At 39.2% G+C, this 15,454-nt stretch overlaps 1 protein-coding gene across 9 annotated transcripts in view; it reads right to left on the bottom strand.

Annotated features, from left to right (window-relative positions):
- Nucleotides 1-15,454, bottom strand: part of LOC126365755 (zinc finger protein 345-like) — a 135,800-nt gene that overhangs the window by 95,671 nt on the left and 24,675 nt on the right. For 4 of the 9 annotated variants that reach the window (XM_050008247.1, XM_050008244.1, XM_050008249.1 and 1 more), the window contains exon 2: nucleotides 13,055-13,223. The exons of the other annotated variants lie outside the window; for them this stretch is intronic. In XM_050008247.1, the coding sequence (XP_049864204.1) occupies nucleotides 13,055-13,064 (10 nt within the window). In that variant the 5' untranslated portion in view covers nucleotides 13,065-13,223. The remainder of the gene's footprint in view (nucleotides 1-13,054; nucleotides 13,224-15,454) is intronic. 9 annotated transcript variants of the gene reach the window in all.

Raw genomic sequence — 15,454 nt, 5'->3', positions numbered from 1 at the left:
AGGTTCCACAACGAAACATTGTCTCGAAATTTGGAAATCTGAAGAAATTCTGGTCGTATGTAAAGTAAACAAGCGGCAAGACGCAGTCAATACCTTCGCTGCGCAGTGCCGATGGTACTGTTATCGACGACTGTGCCGCTAAAGCGGAGTTATTGAACGCAGTTTTCCGAAATTCCTTCACCAGGGAAGACGAATGGAATATTCCAGAATTTGAAACACGAACATCTGCTAGCATGAGTCTCATAGAAGTAGATACCTTAGGGGTTGCGAAGCAACTCAAATCGCTTGATACGGGCAAGTCTTCAGGTCCAGATTGTATACCGATTAGGTTCCTTTCAGATTACGCTGATACTATAGCTCCCTACTTAGCACTCATATACAACCGCTCGCTCACCGATAGATCTGTACCTACAGATTGGAAAATTGCGCACGTCGCACCAGTGTTCAAGAAGGGTAGTAGGAGTAATCCATTTAACTACAGACCTATATCATTGACGTCGGTTTGCAGTAGGGTTTTGGAGCATATACTGTATTCAAACATTATGAATCACCTCGAAGGGAACGATCTATTGACACGTAATCAGCATGGCTTCAGAAAACATCGTTCTTGTGCAACGCAGCTAGCTCTTTATTCGCACACAGTAATGGCCGCTATCGACAGGGGATCTCAAGTTGATTCCGTATTTCTAGATTTCCAGAAAGCTTTTGACACCGTTCCTCACAAGCGACTTCTAATCAAGCTGCGGAGCTATGGGGTATCGTCTCAGTTGTGCGACTGGATTCGTGATTTCCTGTCGGGAAGGTCGCAGTTCGTAGTAATAGACGGTAAATCATCAAGTAAAACTGAAGTGATATCAGGTGTTCCCCAGGGAAGCGTCCTGGGACCTCTACTGTTCCCGATCTATATAAATGACCTGGGTGACAATCTGAGCAGTTCTCTTAGACTGTTTGCAGATGATGCTGTAATTTACCGTCTAGTAAGGTCATCCGAAGACCAGTATCAGTTGCAAAGCGATTTAGAAAAGATTGCTGTATGGTGTGTCAGGTGGCAGTTGACGCTAAATAACGAAAAGTGTGAGATGATCCACATGAGTTCCAAAAGAAATCCGTTGGAATTCGATTACTCGATAAATAGTACAATTCTCAAGGCTGTCAATTCAACTAAGTACCTAGGTGTTAAAATTACGAACAACTTCAGTTGGAAGGACCACATAGATAATATTGTCGGGAAGGCGAGCCAAAGGTTGCGTTTCATTGGCAGGACACTTAGAAGATGCAACAAGTCCACTAAAGAGACAGCTTACACTACACTCGTTCGTCCTCTGTTAGAATATTGCTGGGCGGTGTGGGATCCTTACCAGGTGGGATTGACAGAGGACATCGAAAGGGTGCAAAAAAGGGCAGCTCGTTTTGTATTATCACGTTATAGGGGAGAGAGTGTGGCAGATATGATACACAAGTTGGGATGGAAGTCATTACAGCATAGACGTTTTTCGTCGCGGCGAGACCTTTTTACGAAATTTCAGTCACCAACTTTCCCTTCCGAATGCGAAAATATTTTGTTGAGCCCAACCTACATAGGTAGGAATGATCATCAAAATAAAATAAGAGAAATCAGAGCTCGAACAAAAATGTTTAGGTGTTCGTTTTTCCCGCTCGCTGTTCGGGAGTGGAATAGTAGAGAGATAGTATGATTGTGGTTCGATGAACCCTCTGCCAAGCACTTAAATGTGAATTGCAGAGTAGTCATGTAGATGTAGATGTAGAAATACTTGAACACTAATTGTAGAGAATTTATTATGTTTTTGTGCTGTCTAAAGGTACCCTGCTTCAGTGCAATAGCTAACGGTCACACATGAAAGAAATTCTCCTTGCATCTTTCCATAAATTTATGCACTTGATGGAAAATTAAGCAACTTCAGAAATGCTTGTAATGAGCACCTCTCACACACCCTCTTCTTAATTGTATTTCACACATTTTCTTGTGACACAAAACTGTGAGGTTTTCCGTAGAGAGTCAGAATTATAATCTTCACAAAGATGCAGAGTGGCATTCAGTCCATTATAGGAATGCCTGTCTTTAACACTAATTTGAGAACTTCGGGATAGATACTTAAGTGTTACAGTATCATGCTTCTTATATGAATTGCCAAGTTCTAGATGATGTTCCAGAGATGAAAACAGCCCTTTAGTTAAATAAGTGTCCAGTTTATTCTGCTGAGTATTTATGTCAATAGCTTTCTTTCAGAAACTGCCCTGTCTCAAAGATGGCTGCTGATAAGGAAGTAGTCACTAGACAGCAAGTCATCAACCACATGCTTCTAAGCAGTGTCACTGGCAGTATGAGAACAGATACAGAACTCAATGTTGAAAATTAATTTCATTGTAGTATGTTGAAGTGTGTATTATCATCTACATTTTGAAGATACAGACACTTGGACTTTGTGAGACTGGGGGCATTGTGAAAAGAGCATAGCGAGAGCCTCTTTGTCATGGGGAAAGGGAATGTCAACAGTTATGTACTAATCCAGAACGGTCAGACAGTTCTGGTCCACCTTTTCTAGAACTATAATTTTTTCTTAGGATGTTTCTCTTTTGTGGATACAAGTACAAAACATTTCAGCACAGTATTTACTTTTACTGCGTTTCTGTCTGCAAGCTTCAAAATAACATTATTTCCTTCATTTTCTGGTGGCCTGGAAGAGATGACAGATTTTACAAAAGTGTTTCTACAACTGTTTCTTCACTCTAGCAAGTGCAGGGTGCATGTTGAGCGATTTTTGAATGCACTACTTTTTTATCGTGTCTGAAAATGACTATGTGAATCCTGTCTGCTTGGTACAGCTTGGTAGTAAGCTTTTCTGGCTTCAGTATCATTCATATAATTTATGACCTGGAGGTCTTCAGGCTTCTTCCACTCCTCAATGAATACTCGACAGTTACAAAACAACACTGTATGTTTCCCTCAGAATAGTTTAGCGCCTACCTGTTATTGTCGATGATGATAGGATTATGGGTGTTTGACACTGTGGTCTTTAGAGCCCACACTAAAATAATTGGAGATGAGTGTTGTTAAAAACTGGTAAAACACTAAAAATTTCCACAAACACAGTAATAAAATATGTTCATCAGTTTTTAAAACTTATGATACATTAAAACAGTGGACTTAAAAATAAGCAAGCTGGTTACTCTACACAAGACTAAGATCTCCAATCTTAAGTTTACGCTGGGGTTCAAACAAAACACAATATTGTATCAACTGAAAGGAGGAAAAGCCTTCACTTAGTTTTACTGCTGCCCTTTCAACATAACACAAAAATCAATTTGTTAAAAAATGGCACACTAATATGATGCACGCATCAAATGCCACTGACTATTAAGGGCTGCTTTCAGAGTAAAGACGGAAGATAAGACTGGGAAAAGAAATGTTAAGGCTATATTGTTGCTTTCAGAATTTGCAGTTAATGGAGCCATGCAGCCATCACCTTCAAGCACAGCCAGTTTATTGTTATACACAATGTTAGCCTAACTGATGTATAGTCACCTGGGAAATCTTCTTTGGGCACTGTCCTTTTTGGTACATAGCTATCTGATCACCTGGATGCATAATGAAAGATCAACTGCAGAGAGAGATCCCACACACATGGTGAAGTGGCTGTCCTATCCCATGTTCAGATACAGATCATCTTATAATAAGGGGCTCAAATAACTCGATTCCTTGGGTAAGTTGCGGCTGAGCCTTACACTACATTGTGTACACTAACGTATGATTGACATAGGTTCAGGCTTTTGGCCTTTAGTTTGCAGGAGGTACATTACGCTACTGTTCCAGTACCTCTAATGGCAAGCCGACTTCCTCTTCTACGCCTCCCTTACCACTAAAAGGTCTTACATAGTTAACCATACTATAAAATCCCCAAGCAGCATGAATAGTTGGGGAAGTTGTACGCCACCCTAAGTGAGAGCCTTGTGGTACATAAAAATCTCATTAGGAGGTAGACACAGGTTACATGCAGTAATCCTGTGGTGCAGTACACTGTACAGCAACAATCTGTAACCAGCAGTGAGCTAAAAAGGAGTAGTGTGAATAATTTACAAAGATTACCACTCTGCCTTTAGCCCTTTCCCTACTGAGGCCATCATTTCTTCCTCCACATACGTCCTGAATCCATTTACTCCACAGGAGTACTCGAACCACCTTAGTGAAACACGTTGGCTTGGATATTTGTCTTTGGGTGGTCAGTTACCGAGTCACTGGTTAGCATTGTTGGTCGGATAACTTTGCTGATACATTTTCTTTTATTAGAGAGGTTTGTAAGATGGCCTACATTTAAAAAATTTTCTCCGTTTGACTGTTTGGACAGCTTCACGAACTCTAATGTGCTATCGTATATTAATTTATCCATGGAAGAAATAACCGGTTTTACTGGAAGTCCCTCATTGCATGTACATTACAGGCAGAGGAGTTTGCATAGAGTTCAGCTGAATGAGACTGGACTGAGGAACCTCTTTCCTGCATGTTTGTTTAGGCCACAGAAATGAATGGAAATATGTATACTGTCAGTTTTGAACCCAAACGGGATATTTCCTTCACAAATGTAATACATTATCTGATCAGTAGTATCCGGACACACCTACTTATTGCCCTGACCACTAGACAGCATGAGGTGGACATGTCAGTATAAAATGAGGCTGGCAGTATGTGCTGTCAGTAGAAAAACAGTAACAGCAGAATAGATCATCAAGAGAGTTCAGTGAGTTCGAACATGGACTAGTTACTGGATGTCACTGAGTAACAAATCCAAGATGAACATTTCAGTTCTTCTAAATCTGCTCAAGTCAATGGTTGGTGATGCGATTGTGAAGTGGTAAAGCAAAGTAATGTCTATACTAAACCAAGACCAGTCAGACCTCATGTGTTGACAGTCTGCTATTGCTGAGAATTGTGGCAGGTGAATGTAAAAAATCACATGAAATCAATGGAAGTAATCACTCATGAGTTCCAAAGCACTATAAGCAGTTCAGATAGCAAAATGATTGTGCTTGGGTAGATAAAAAGAATGGGTACAATGGTCAATCAGCTACTCATAAGTCACATTTCTGTTGTCAATACTAAGTGATGCTTGAGATGGTCTAAAGAGTGATGTCATTGGATGGTGATGACTGGAAATGAGTGGTATAGTGTGAGGAATTATGCTGTACCCTATACTAATCCAATGGAAGGGTTTGAATTTCGTGAGTACCTGGAGAATTCCCACCATCATGTTTAATATCAACAGGTATGTAGGAGGTGATCTCACGGTAGGAGGGTGTGTTTCGGGTTATGGTGTGGTCTCCTTTTTGCGTTTAAGAAAAACAAAATGCAGAAGGATACGAACACATTTCACAGCATTGTATACTGTACACAGCAGAGAAATATTTGGAGGTGGTGATTGGTTTATCAACATGACAATGGATCCTGTCATACAGCAGCGTCTGTAAGGCAATCGTTTGTGGATAGTAACATTCCTGAGTGAACTGATCTGCTCATAGCCTCAACCTGAACCTAACAGAACATCTCTGGGATGCACCACAATGTCTACTTCATTGTAGACCTCAGAGTCCAATTTTGCTACCTTCACTGGTTTTTGCTCTTGAGGAAGAATGGGCTGCCATTCCTCCACAGATTTTCAGACATCTCACTGAAAGTGTCACTAGCAGAGTTCAAGCCATGATAAAGGTGAAGGGTGGACACACCCCATATTAATGTCCACTTATAGGTGTGTAGATACTTTTGATCAGGTTGTGTACATGCTTCATGGTCTTTATTTCCTCTCCTCAAAAAACTATAAAATCTAGATTCCTTAGCAGTACATTTACAATGTTGAACAATATGCATACTTCTTCATCATATTTACCTAAACGTTGCTTGAAATGGCAGCATGTCCACAATGCTGACACTTAAAGCAACTCATTGGTTTAAAAATCCAGCCATAGTGAGAAACATGATGATGATGGAGATGGAAGGATTCATGTTACAAGTTCAACTCATTGCTCCTCTTTGCTATGCATAGGTTTAGGTTGAAATCCACACAACAAACACAGTTTGTAAATACGTACCACATTTGTCTCATAAGGTAAAATAGGGGGGGGGGGGGGGGTGTCTTTAATATACTGGTGCCCACTTGTCAGAATATAAATATACTACATTAAAATGTGTTGTACTGAAAAGTATAAATCACAAGCTCCACAAACAGGTAGGTCTTGTCACCAGAGTAGATAACAACAGGTCAGAGGACAATGCTCTATGTGTAGACAGACCCCTCTGCCTTCGTCTCATTTCTGTAACCTAGGGAAGGAACATAATAGCCAGATGATTTTGTCAATCACTGTTTACCTTCCATTACTTCCAGCAACATAGCCACACACTGCTCAGGGAAGCAACTTGTCATAGAAGCGCAGCACAATTTTTCACAGTGTTATGTGTGCTTGCTCATTACCCTTGATACTAATATGCCTTGCTTGGAGAAGATAAGGGAATTGTGACCAATTCAAAATTATTTCCTGGTCACATCATCTCTGCTACAATGCCTTCAAGATCAAATAAAAGTCTACACAGTAAACTGCAAATTTGTCTGGAAGGCAAATCTTGAAGATGTGCCCAGAGAAAATGATTGAGCAACCCTAAAATTACTCCTGCTTAAACCCATTACCATATGTTATGATAACATTTTTGTTTGTCTTAACAATTATAAAATAAAAAAAATCTTAAAAATTAGGAGATAACACATTAACACACACCACATCAGTTTCTAAGGTGTATCTCTTTCCACAAATCCTGAAACGTCATAATAGTATCAATTAATGTGACCTTTTAGGCTTTAACTTCACAGCTATTAAAATGTTGTTCCATGGATAACAGGAATCCTAATGGAAAGAGGTGACACTCCAGCCTCAGAACAGAGACTGGGAGCGATGTGACGCAGTGGTTAGCACACTGGACTTGCATTCGGGAGGACGACTATTCAATCCCACAGGCGAGTTTGCACACGCACACTTTCGACAGAATCAGAGGTTCCTTTACACACCATGGCCAGCCCACCAAATGTGTGTGAGCAGCAGTGGTGCTGCTCTCAAGTGCAAGTGAATTAGTAAAGCACCAGAGAAAGAAATAAGCAAAATGATATATTGTTATCAAAACACTAATTAAAAGAATCCATTGGTCACATGAAGAACATTGTTCCATGTCTCACTTAAAGGGAAATCCTTGAAGAAATAAGCAAAATGGTATGCTGCTACAAAAACATTAATTAAAAGACTCCACTGGTTGAAACGAAAACCTTTGTTCCGTGTCTCACTTAAAGGGAAACCAAACAATGGAAAATCCAGGATGGAATGTAACAATATTATGAGAAGGAAAGTTGCTACTCACCAGATAGCAGTGTGTGCCTATCTGCACCTCAGCATCTCCACTATATGGTGAGTAGCAACTTTCCTTCTCATAATATTGTTTAAGGGGAACCCTTATTCCTATTAATAATATTATCAGATAATCAAATTTCAACTGATTCCTTTAGAACACATTCCCAGTTGCAGAAAGCAGCAGTGATCATTTGTGTCCCATTATACAACATCTTATGTCCCTCTTTAAGACAGTGTTCTGCCACTGCAAATTTCTCCGACTGGAGCAAACGAGAGTGATGATGGTGTTCTACACATTGGTTCTGAATAGTACAGATAGTTTGGCCAGTATAAGCCATCCAACAATGACAAGGAATTTTACATGCCTCAAGTTTCCTCAGTCCCAAGTCACCTTTCACTAATCCAAGAAGGGCATAATCTTAGATGGTGGCATAAATACATCTTTGGTGTCACATCTCCTTAAAATTCTTGAAATTTTCAAGGGTATACTCCCAGCAAAAAGAAAAAAAGCATCAGATTTACCAGTTTTCTCTGAAGGTGTACTATTGTGTCCAAATGACTACATTATTTGGCTGCATACACAAGAAGAGCATCATTGTTCGTTACACAGGCAACATCATTGTTCGTTACACAGGCAAAGGAAACTCCCCACCACGCCCCCCTCAGATTTAGTGGTAAGATGGCCCATTGGATAGCTCATCAAAAACTGAACACAGATCAAGCATGAACACAGGAAGAAGGTGTACTGAACTATGAAAAAAAAAGCAAAATAGTAACAGTGAATGGTCCAAGAACAGAAGTGTAATAAAGAACAAGATGGAACAGCAATGGCATCATGGGGAAGTGCTCATGGTGTTGGAGTGCGATGCGGGGAAGTTGCATTCAAAACTCACACCATTGACTTTTTTTTTTCAAGACATTATGAACTTGCCATTTGGTCATTGAAATGTTTATTCTCTTTCTGTAGTCTTGGAAGTTGCCATACTATACATTGGTTATAGAATATGGGTCATGTGGTAAGAACACATTACCGTCACAAATAAATGTGATGAATAGTGAAAGCAGATGAGATAGCAGATACACATCTCACAGATACATAAACAACAAACAGGTGTGAACTACATTATAACAAAGAACTTCAAGAGTCAAGACTTCCAAAACAGAACACAATTTCAAAAACGTTAAAAATGTAGGTTTTGACAGAGCACAGAGAAACTGTGTGATAGTGAAACTGTTGTGTTCATTTGTTGCAGCTTATGTGACAAACTATTATGTTTTCATCATTTCCTAGGTAGTGATCACATTCACGTTCATATGAATACCTATATACACCTATATCAGGCAGAGGCATATCTCATTCACTTACCAGTCATACAAATTAAGTGCACTGAGAAAAGATTCCTATCATATGATACACATACTGCCACTAATGCTGTGTATGATAAACCATACGTGTTTTCCAGTAGAGGAGTCAGCTGACTTGTTGCCTTGTCATCAAACATTTGTGGTTCTATTCGAAAGCCACTTTCTTTCGGCTGCTAATAGAGTAGTTGTGCAGAATTGACAGTGATTATAGGCCCCTACCTTACACCTTGCTGTTGCATACAGATGTTATTCCAGGACACAGACACAAATTAGAATAAAGCAAACAGCAGAGAAAAAAAAAAAATTAGCACGGAGGAGGTTTGAGTACGACTCACTCGCCTGGCAGTCCAACACTGTAACCACTTAACCATGAAGCCATTTGTCCCTATGGCTGCTCTATACTGCACTTGTTCTTGGCTTTTTTCATGTTTGATCCATGTTCAGTTTCTGATGGGCTTTCCACTGGGCCCTCTTACCACTAAATCTTACATCTGAGAGAGCGGAGGGGGGGGGGGGGGGGGGGGTTTCCCTTGTGAGCAAGTATACACAGCCACAGTAACAAATGTATTTCATATATTTTGCCTTCTCTTAAAGTTTTAAAATAGTTGTTTTGAAAGGCTGTGGTTTCGTATCCTCCAGCTGTAACTACCAGATAAGCTTGCAACCAAAAGTGAGACCCAGAGTTAAAATAGTATCTTTTGTTCAAAAATTGTGAAGATTAAAAATGCAAAAAATTAAAATTACCACGACATTAATTATTCAGTTACAAATTTATGGCAAGTGTTTTCCTCTTACTCCTCCAGCCTCTACATTGCAAGGCTCAAATTATCATAATTATCATGAGATTGCATTACTTTAAGATGAAAAATTCTGCTGTTATATGTATGGGCATTGATCGAGAACTGACTGTCAAAATGAAAGCTGTCATTTTCTTGAACTTGCCATTCACTCTTGTCATAATATTGTTTATAGCTGTTACTCCTTCAGTTCCCACTCATCTTTTAGCTCTTGCTACTTTATTCTCACTTAATCTCTTCAAGAGACTGTATCCTTGCCCAAATTGAGTTTGTTTTGAAATTCTGTTAATACTAGGAATTCTCCAATTAGTTTAGTGTTACAGACCTGTCTAGCTCAACTGGGTGTAGCTATTTTCACCAAGAAGCAACACATTTCTCAACCACTTAACATACAGGATGCTTATAAATAAACTTTGGCTACTTCAGCCACTGTAGGCAGAAAACTAATTAGTGAATGGGTGCCCAACTTTATATGAATTATGTAAAGACTGTGAGCTGCAGGATTTGCATTGATAGTGGCTATAGTGTCATGACTCATGGGGACAATGTCATGACTTGCACTTGTACGCTGACATAGTGACGAAACATACGCATCAGTGTGCATAACAGTTTCAGACAGTCAACATGAATCTGAACAAGGTGAGCAGATCTTAACTCATAAAGCTGTTTAGTCAAAATAACAGCAATAGTTCTGCTGCTCTTCGCTACCATCAATGCATTAAAGGAATACGGAGAGTTCTTCTTTCTGCACTAGAGTTGAAGAACATGACTTGAAAGTTTGAATTAACTGACAAAATGGGAATTACTCCAGTTGGCCAATGGGCAATTGCATCACAAACTGGTGAAGCAGTCACTGTTACTGTGGCTGAGAATGCTGGACACAATGTGCGATCTAAAAGCAGCGGATGAGCTATGTCATGGCACCTGGACATTTTCCAATGGTGGATTCCATGGTCCACCGTTGGAAAAGTGCTGTGAACAATTGTGAAACTGTATTTATATAAATTTCGCATTACTCACCAGCTTTTGCCATATGTTGCAGACATTGAAGTAGACTTTGCTCTTACATTTCTTCCAAGGGTTGAAGTTAACATAATGTGGCCTAGAAACATTTTGGTGAGTGACAAAGCACACTTTATTTGTTATTTCTCTGCCATATTCCTTACAAATGTTTCCATAAAGTTTCATTGTCATGGGAGCACTTGTTTTTCATGGGGGGCCTCTCAAGTAGCAAACGTTTAATTGTAGCCATCCTGTATTTCAATGTCATTTTATTTATGCTGGATCCTGTGGAATTCTGTGGATGTTATTCATTTACAGACTGTTGAGAGAGAGAACACAGCCAGCAACGGTGGCTTCTTGTGTTCTCTATCGACAATCTGTAGCATATTTCAGTGATCTGGGAATGCCCTGCAGCCCTCTTTGTTGAGTAGGTACTATTGTTTCTCGACACTTCACCCTTCCTACTGGGAGGATATGTGAATTAACTACCTTGTTTTTCCAATTAACAGCTTGGGAAATGCAAATGGTCACTGACAGAGCCCCATTAATCTAAACAAACCCAATACATTTTAAGTGTGGCAAAAGTGCGAGTGGTTTCCCATTAATGACTGTTTTGCTGCAACAGCCATACACCCCACTGACACATAGCACATCAGGTTAGATATTCTTGTTTAAAGTTTTGTACCATTCTCATGCTGTACATGGTTAATCTCAGATCAACCCTCTCTTGGACATACAACATTTAACTATCATTCTGAATAGTTGTTGCCAAAACAGATCAAGAGATTACAGGAATTGGGGCTTGCCACCTCTGACAAGTTCCCAGGTTTAAAACACCAGGATTACCATACCAATAGCAAACCAAGAATGTCTTGCAACCTGAGGAGCATTATTATGTCATTTGACATAACAAGATACACATGCAGTTTATAGAATTTCATGAATGGAGTCAGCATTAACATCTCCTCCCTCAGAAGAAACTGTATTTTTGGTAAAATGTAGGATATTGTGAGGCTCCATTTCTATGACGTCACCGCTAAACATATATTGATGGTTAGCAGACAAGTAACTATTTCTACAAGTAGGAAATCTGAGCTGCTTAACAGATTTAAAGTTTCTATCCACACATTGCCAAGTATCACAAATAAAAAGTGATGACACCTTTTGAAAGTAAAAATAATCTTTTTTCAACATATCATATACTTTCTGTGACACGGTTAACATGTTTTTATTGTTCATTGATTTTTAAAGTGTTTCTGTTCCTGGGGGCTTATTCATAAAAGAACTTTTCATTCAATGGGTTTTACTGCTCGTAGGAGAAGTACCCATTCCATTACCTGTATTTTTGTTTGTAAAACTGTTCCCTTCTCCCATCAACAGCCCTATAAAACAATCAACTTCAATAGCTGATTGTGAAAGTCTGTACTGGCGTCTGGATATGCCCCCCTCCCCCTGCCCCCAAACACACACATATACATGCACATGCTAGCACATACATACATGCATACATACATACAAACACACACACACACTAGGAACTGGTCCCCTCCCACATCCTTCAACTCTAATGGCCTTAATCTACACTAGGCTCGCATTCTGAGTACTTCTGTCCCCTAGCTTCATCATTTTCTTAATTATATTTTACATTTATTCTACTGTTCTCCCTCCCATTGTTTTCATACATTTCTTTACTTCTCACATTACTTACACCAGTATGATCACGTAGCCTACAACCACATTGTTCTCTCAGTGTTTCTCGCCTATCCAACAGCCCCCCCACCCCCCACAAACATCTGTATCACCTGACAGAAATATAGCTACACCTCAGTGAGCAATTACATATTTTAGTAATCAACCTTGATACCCTGTAATTCTTTAGTTATTAGCTGTCAATTCTACAGATAATTACTATTAACTTTTACTGTTTTATCAGTTTATCTCTGTCAACAGACAATGACAAGAAGACTGAAAGAAAAAAGTTTATAATAACCATCTTTAAATTTAAGGGGTAGCTAAAGACTTGATCTCTCAAATGTGGTTCTAAAGTAGCCAACTGCTGATGTGAAAACATAGCATCTCCTGGAGGGGATTGCTTCTTTCTTCACTGAGTTCTGAACATCGAGCCTCTCCTTCACACAACCATACTCCATGTTCATTCTTATTATTTTACCATTATTTCTCAAGCAGAAAAGCTTCAATTCTCAAACTGACACTCAGTGTTTACCGTTATACACTCAGTGTTTACCGTTATTTCCTTCTTAAGTCATTTTCCTCTACTTTTTTTTTAAATTTATCAGTGTTTTGCTATCTCTTTGATTCACTGTTAAGGCTCTGATATGATCTTTTCATTTACAACACTGAATGATGTTCGCTCTATCACAATGACTAACAAAAACATCCCCCTTTCTGTTTTGTTAATTTTAAAATATATGAGAAAATTTACAAACAGTAATAAAAAATGTATGGTTATAAATATAATGATTACGTACATAACTGCATGTTTGATTTGTCACATCAAAGTCTGGGCAAAAGTTCTTCAAAGACTAAACAAAAGTCTTCTCAGTTCATTCTGAAATGAAGCTGCACTTTCTATTGTATCACTACTTCTTCAATTATTTTAACACACAGTGCAGTCATGTTGCTAGTGACAGCATAAACCTGAAAGAAAAAAAAAAGAAAAAGAAAAAAAAAAGATGACACAAAAAAATTGGTTTTTCCTTCTTTCTTTGAAATACAAGGAAAGTTCTGACACAGTGTAAATAATTTAGGAGTAAAGGAGACCACTTCTGTATAGTAGATGCATCAACAATGCAACACTTCTTTGATATAGTGTTAGTCACCATATCTGTGAACAATGGTGCACTTTCATTTTAAAACATATTTTTGAAAGTCTAATACTGTAGCATAAATGCACAGAACTTCTCAAAATCTATAACTCCATACATTACCTGTCTTCACTGAAACACCACAATCTGATGAAAGAGAAAGCAAAGAAAATAAAATTCTTATTGAATACCGATAAAAAACCAACAGTGTGCATCTAAAACAAGAGCACTCTTATGCATACTTGAGCAACACTGATATACTTACTTAGAATCTAGAAACAATCAGAGTCTATACACGTAAGTGTGCATGTAAACATAGGCAGTATTACATGACAAAATGTGACCATACAGGAATGAACAATTGACAGTAGTGGAACATTTCAGAGAAGAGTATTTCTTATCATACACTAAAGATGAAAGGAAATAAATATAAAAAGTTGCAGAAAATGATTTATGCAATGCGACCAGTAAATACAAAGGTACGGTATACCTACAAGAATTTAAGTTGAAGATAAAACCAAAGTTTTTATGCTGTCAGTAAATAATGCTGAGTGATGGCAGCCAAGCATGTGTCAAAGACATTTCCCTTTGCTGAATTTAGAAGCAATGAAACAGAGAAAAAGATTTGTCAAATACCAAAGTGATGAACTAAACTTCAAATTCCTACACACCACATTTTACACAATGAAACAGTTTTTTTAAAGGTCACCAATCTGAATTCTTTTTTGGGGAAATTTGGGATGTACAAGACAAGACTGAATAAGAAATGGGATACCATAGGAGAAACCTACGATATTAGCTGTGACTCTTAGAACTGAATATTAAAACAACAAGCTCTCAAATACCAACCATGTTTATGGAAGAAGCAATTCAGAACAGTCATGACAAATGTGAATGTCAGGATAAATTGATTGTGTCTAATCCATGAGGAGAATTATGATCTTGAAATTGTGCTGGAAACAATATATTTCACCCTTTGAAAGAACGTTGTCATTGACCTCTGTACAAGAACAAAACAATGTGACAACCCACAGGCTGACGTTACACTAATACTATCATTTTAGAATTTTCTCTGTTTTCATACAAGTACATTTCTAAAATTTTGTGCATGTTTTTTCTGTTCGATAGGTTTAATCTAGCATTTTTAATTGTAAGTGTAAATTCAGGTAATCTGTTTTCATTTCTCCTGAACAGCCAGCTACACAGCTCATTGAGGCACCAGCATTCAATGGTGAGACATGAGGAGTGTAGCATATCTAGGTTTTTGTCTGCTTTTACAGTTTACTTTTTCAGTGAGTCTTGTTAGGACGAATAGGGTGTGTGCAAGCCATGTGGGAACGCAGCAGGTGCTGGCCGCAGTTCACAAACAGCGGAATGTGTGTTTGGCTTCTATCCACCACTTTCAGGCTGTTGCCTAAGGTGCAGGAGTGGCAGTGAATCTTTCATGTCACATAGGACATCTCAGGTGTCACTTATTTTGCCTACAGGCTCTGCTGCCAAGGCACCTCGTAGTGTACCCAACACAATGGATCTGCCCTTACAGCAAGGTGAGTGGTGGATGGTAAAACTCTTGTATCACTCAAGGTGGGGCCACTATCTGTCGGTCTGGCCGTGGCTATTCACCCAGGGAGTGAGCAGATGGCTGTTCCTACAGCAGGGTCCGAGCAGGCAGACGTGGGTGGGAGTTTGCTAGTTATAGGGGGTTTGCTAGTTATAGGAGCTCTCATGTTAAGACACGTTACAGAGCTCCGTAGGAAGACAGTGTTTAGAGCTGGAAAGAGAGCCAAAGTGCACTCTATATGTCAGCTGGGAGGTGGGCAGGGGAGTCTCATCCGAAATGTGGATGTGGTCTTACCTGCGGCTTTTGAGCCTGCATGGTGCAGTCATCTCCAAGTTGTGACTCACATCAGACCAACAACACCTCACTCATAGGTGTAGGGCCCATACAGGGGGCTGGTGGACGTGGTGAAGGCTGCTGGCCAAGTGTGCTGGATGCAAGCACACCTCACAATTTACAGCATTGTTTTTAGAGCAGATCAGCGCTCTTTTGTTTAGAGCCACGAA

Source organism: Schistocerca gregaria, chromosome 4 (assembly GCF_023897955.1).
Source record: "Schistocerca gregaria isolate iqSchGreg1 chromosome 4, iqSchGreg1.2, whole genome shotgun sequence".
NCBI lineage: Eukaryota > Metazoa > Arthropoda > Insecta > Orthoptera > Acrididae > Schistocerca > Schistocerca gregaria.
The sequence above is the reverse complement of the archived record's forward strand: the minus strand, read 5'-3'. Positions and strand labels throughout refer to the sequence as shown.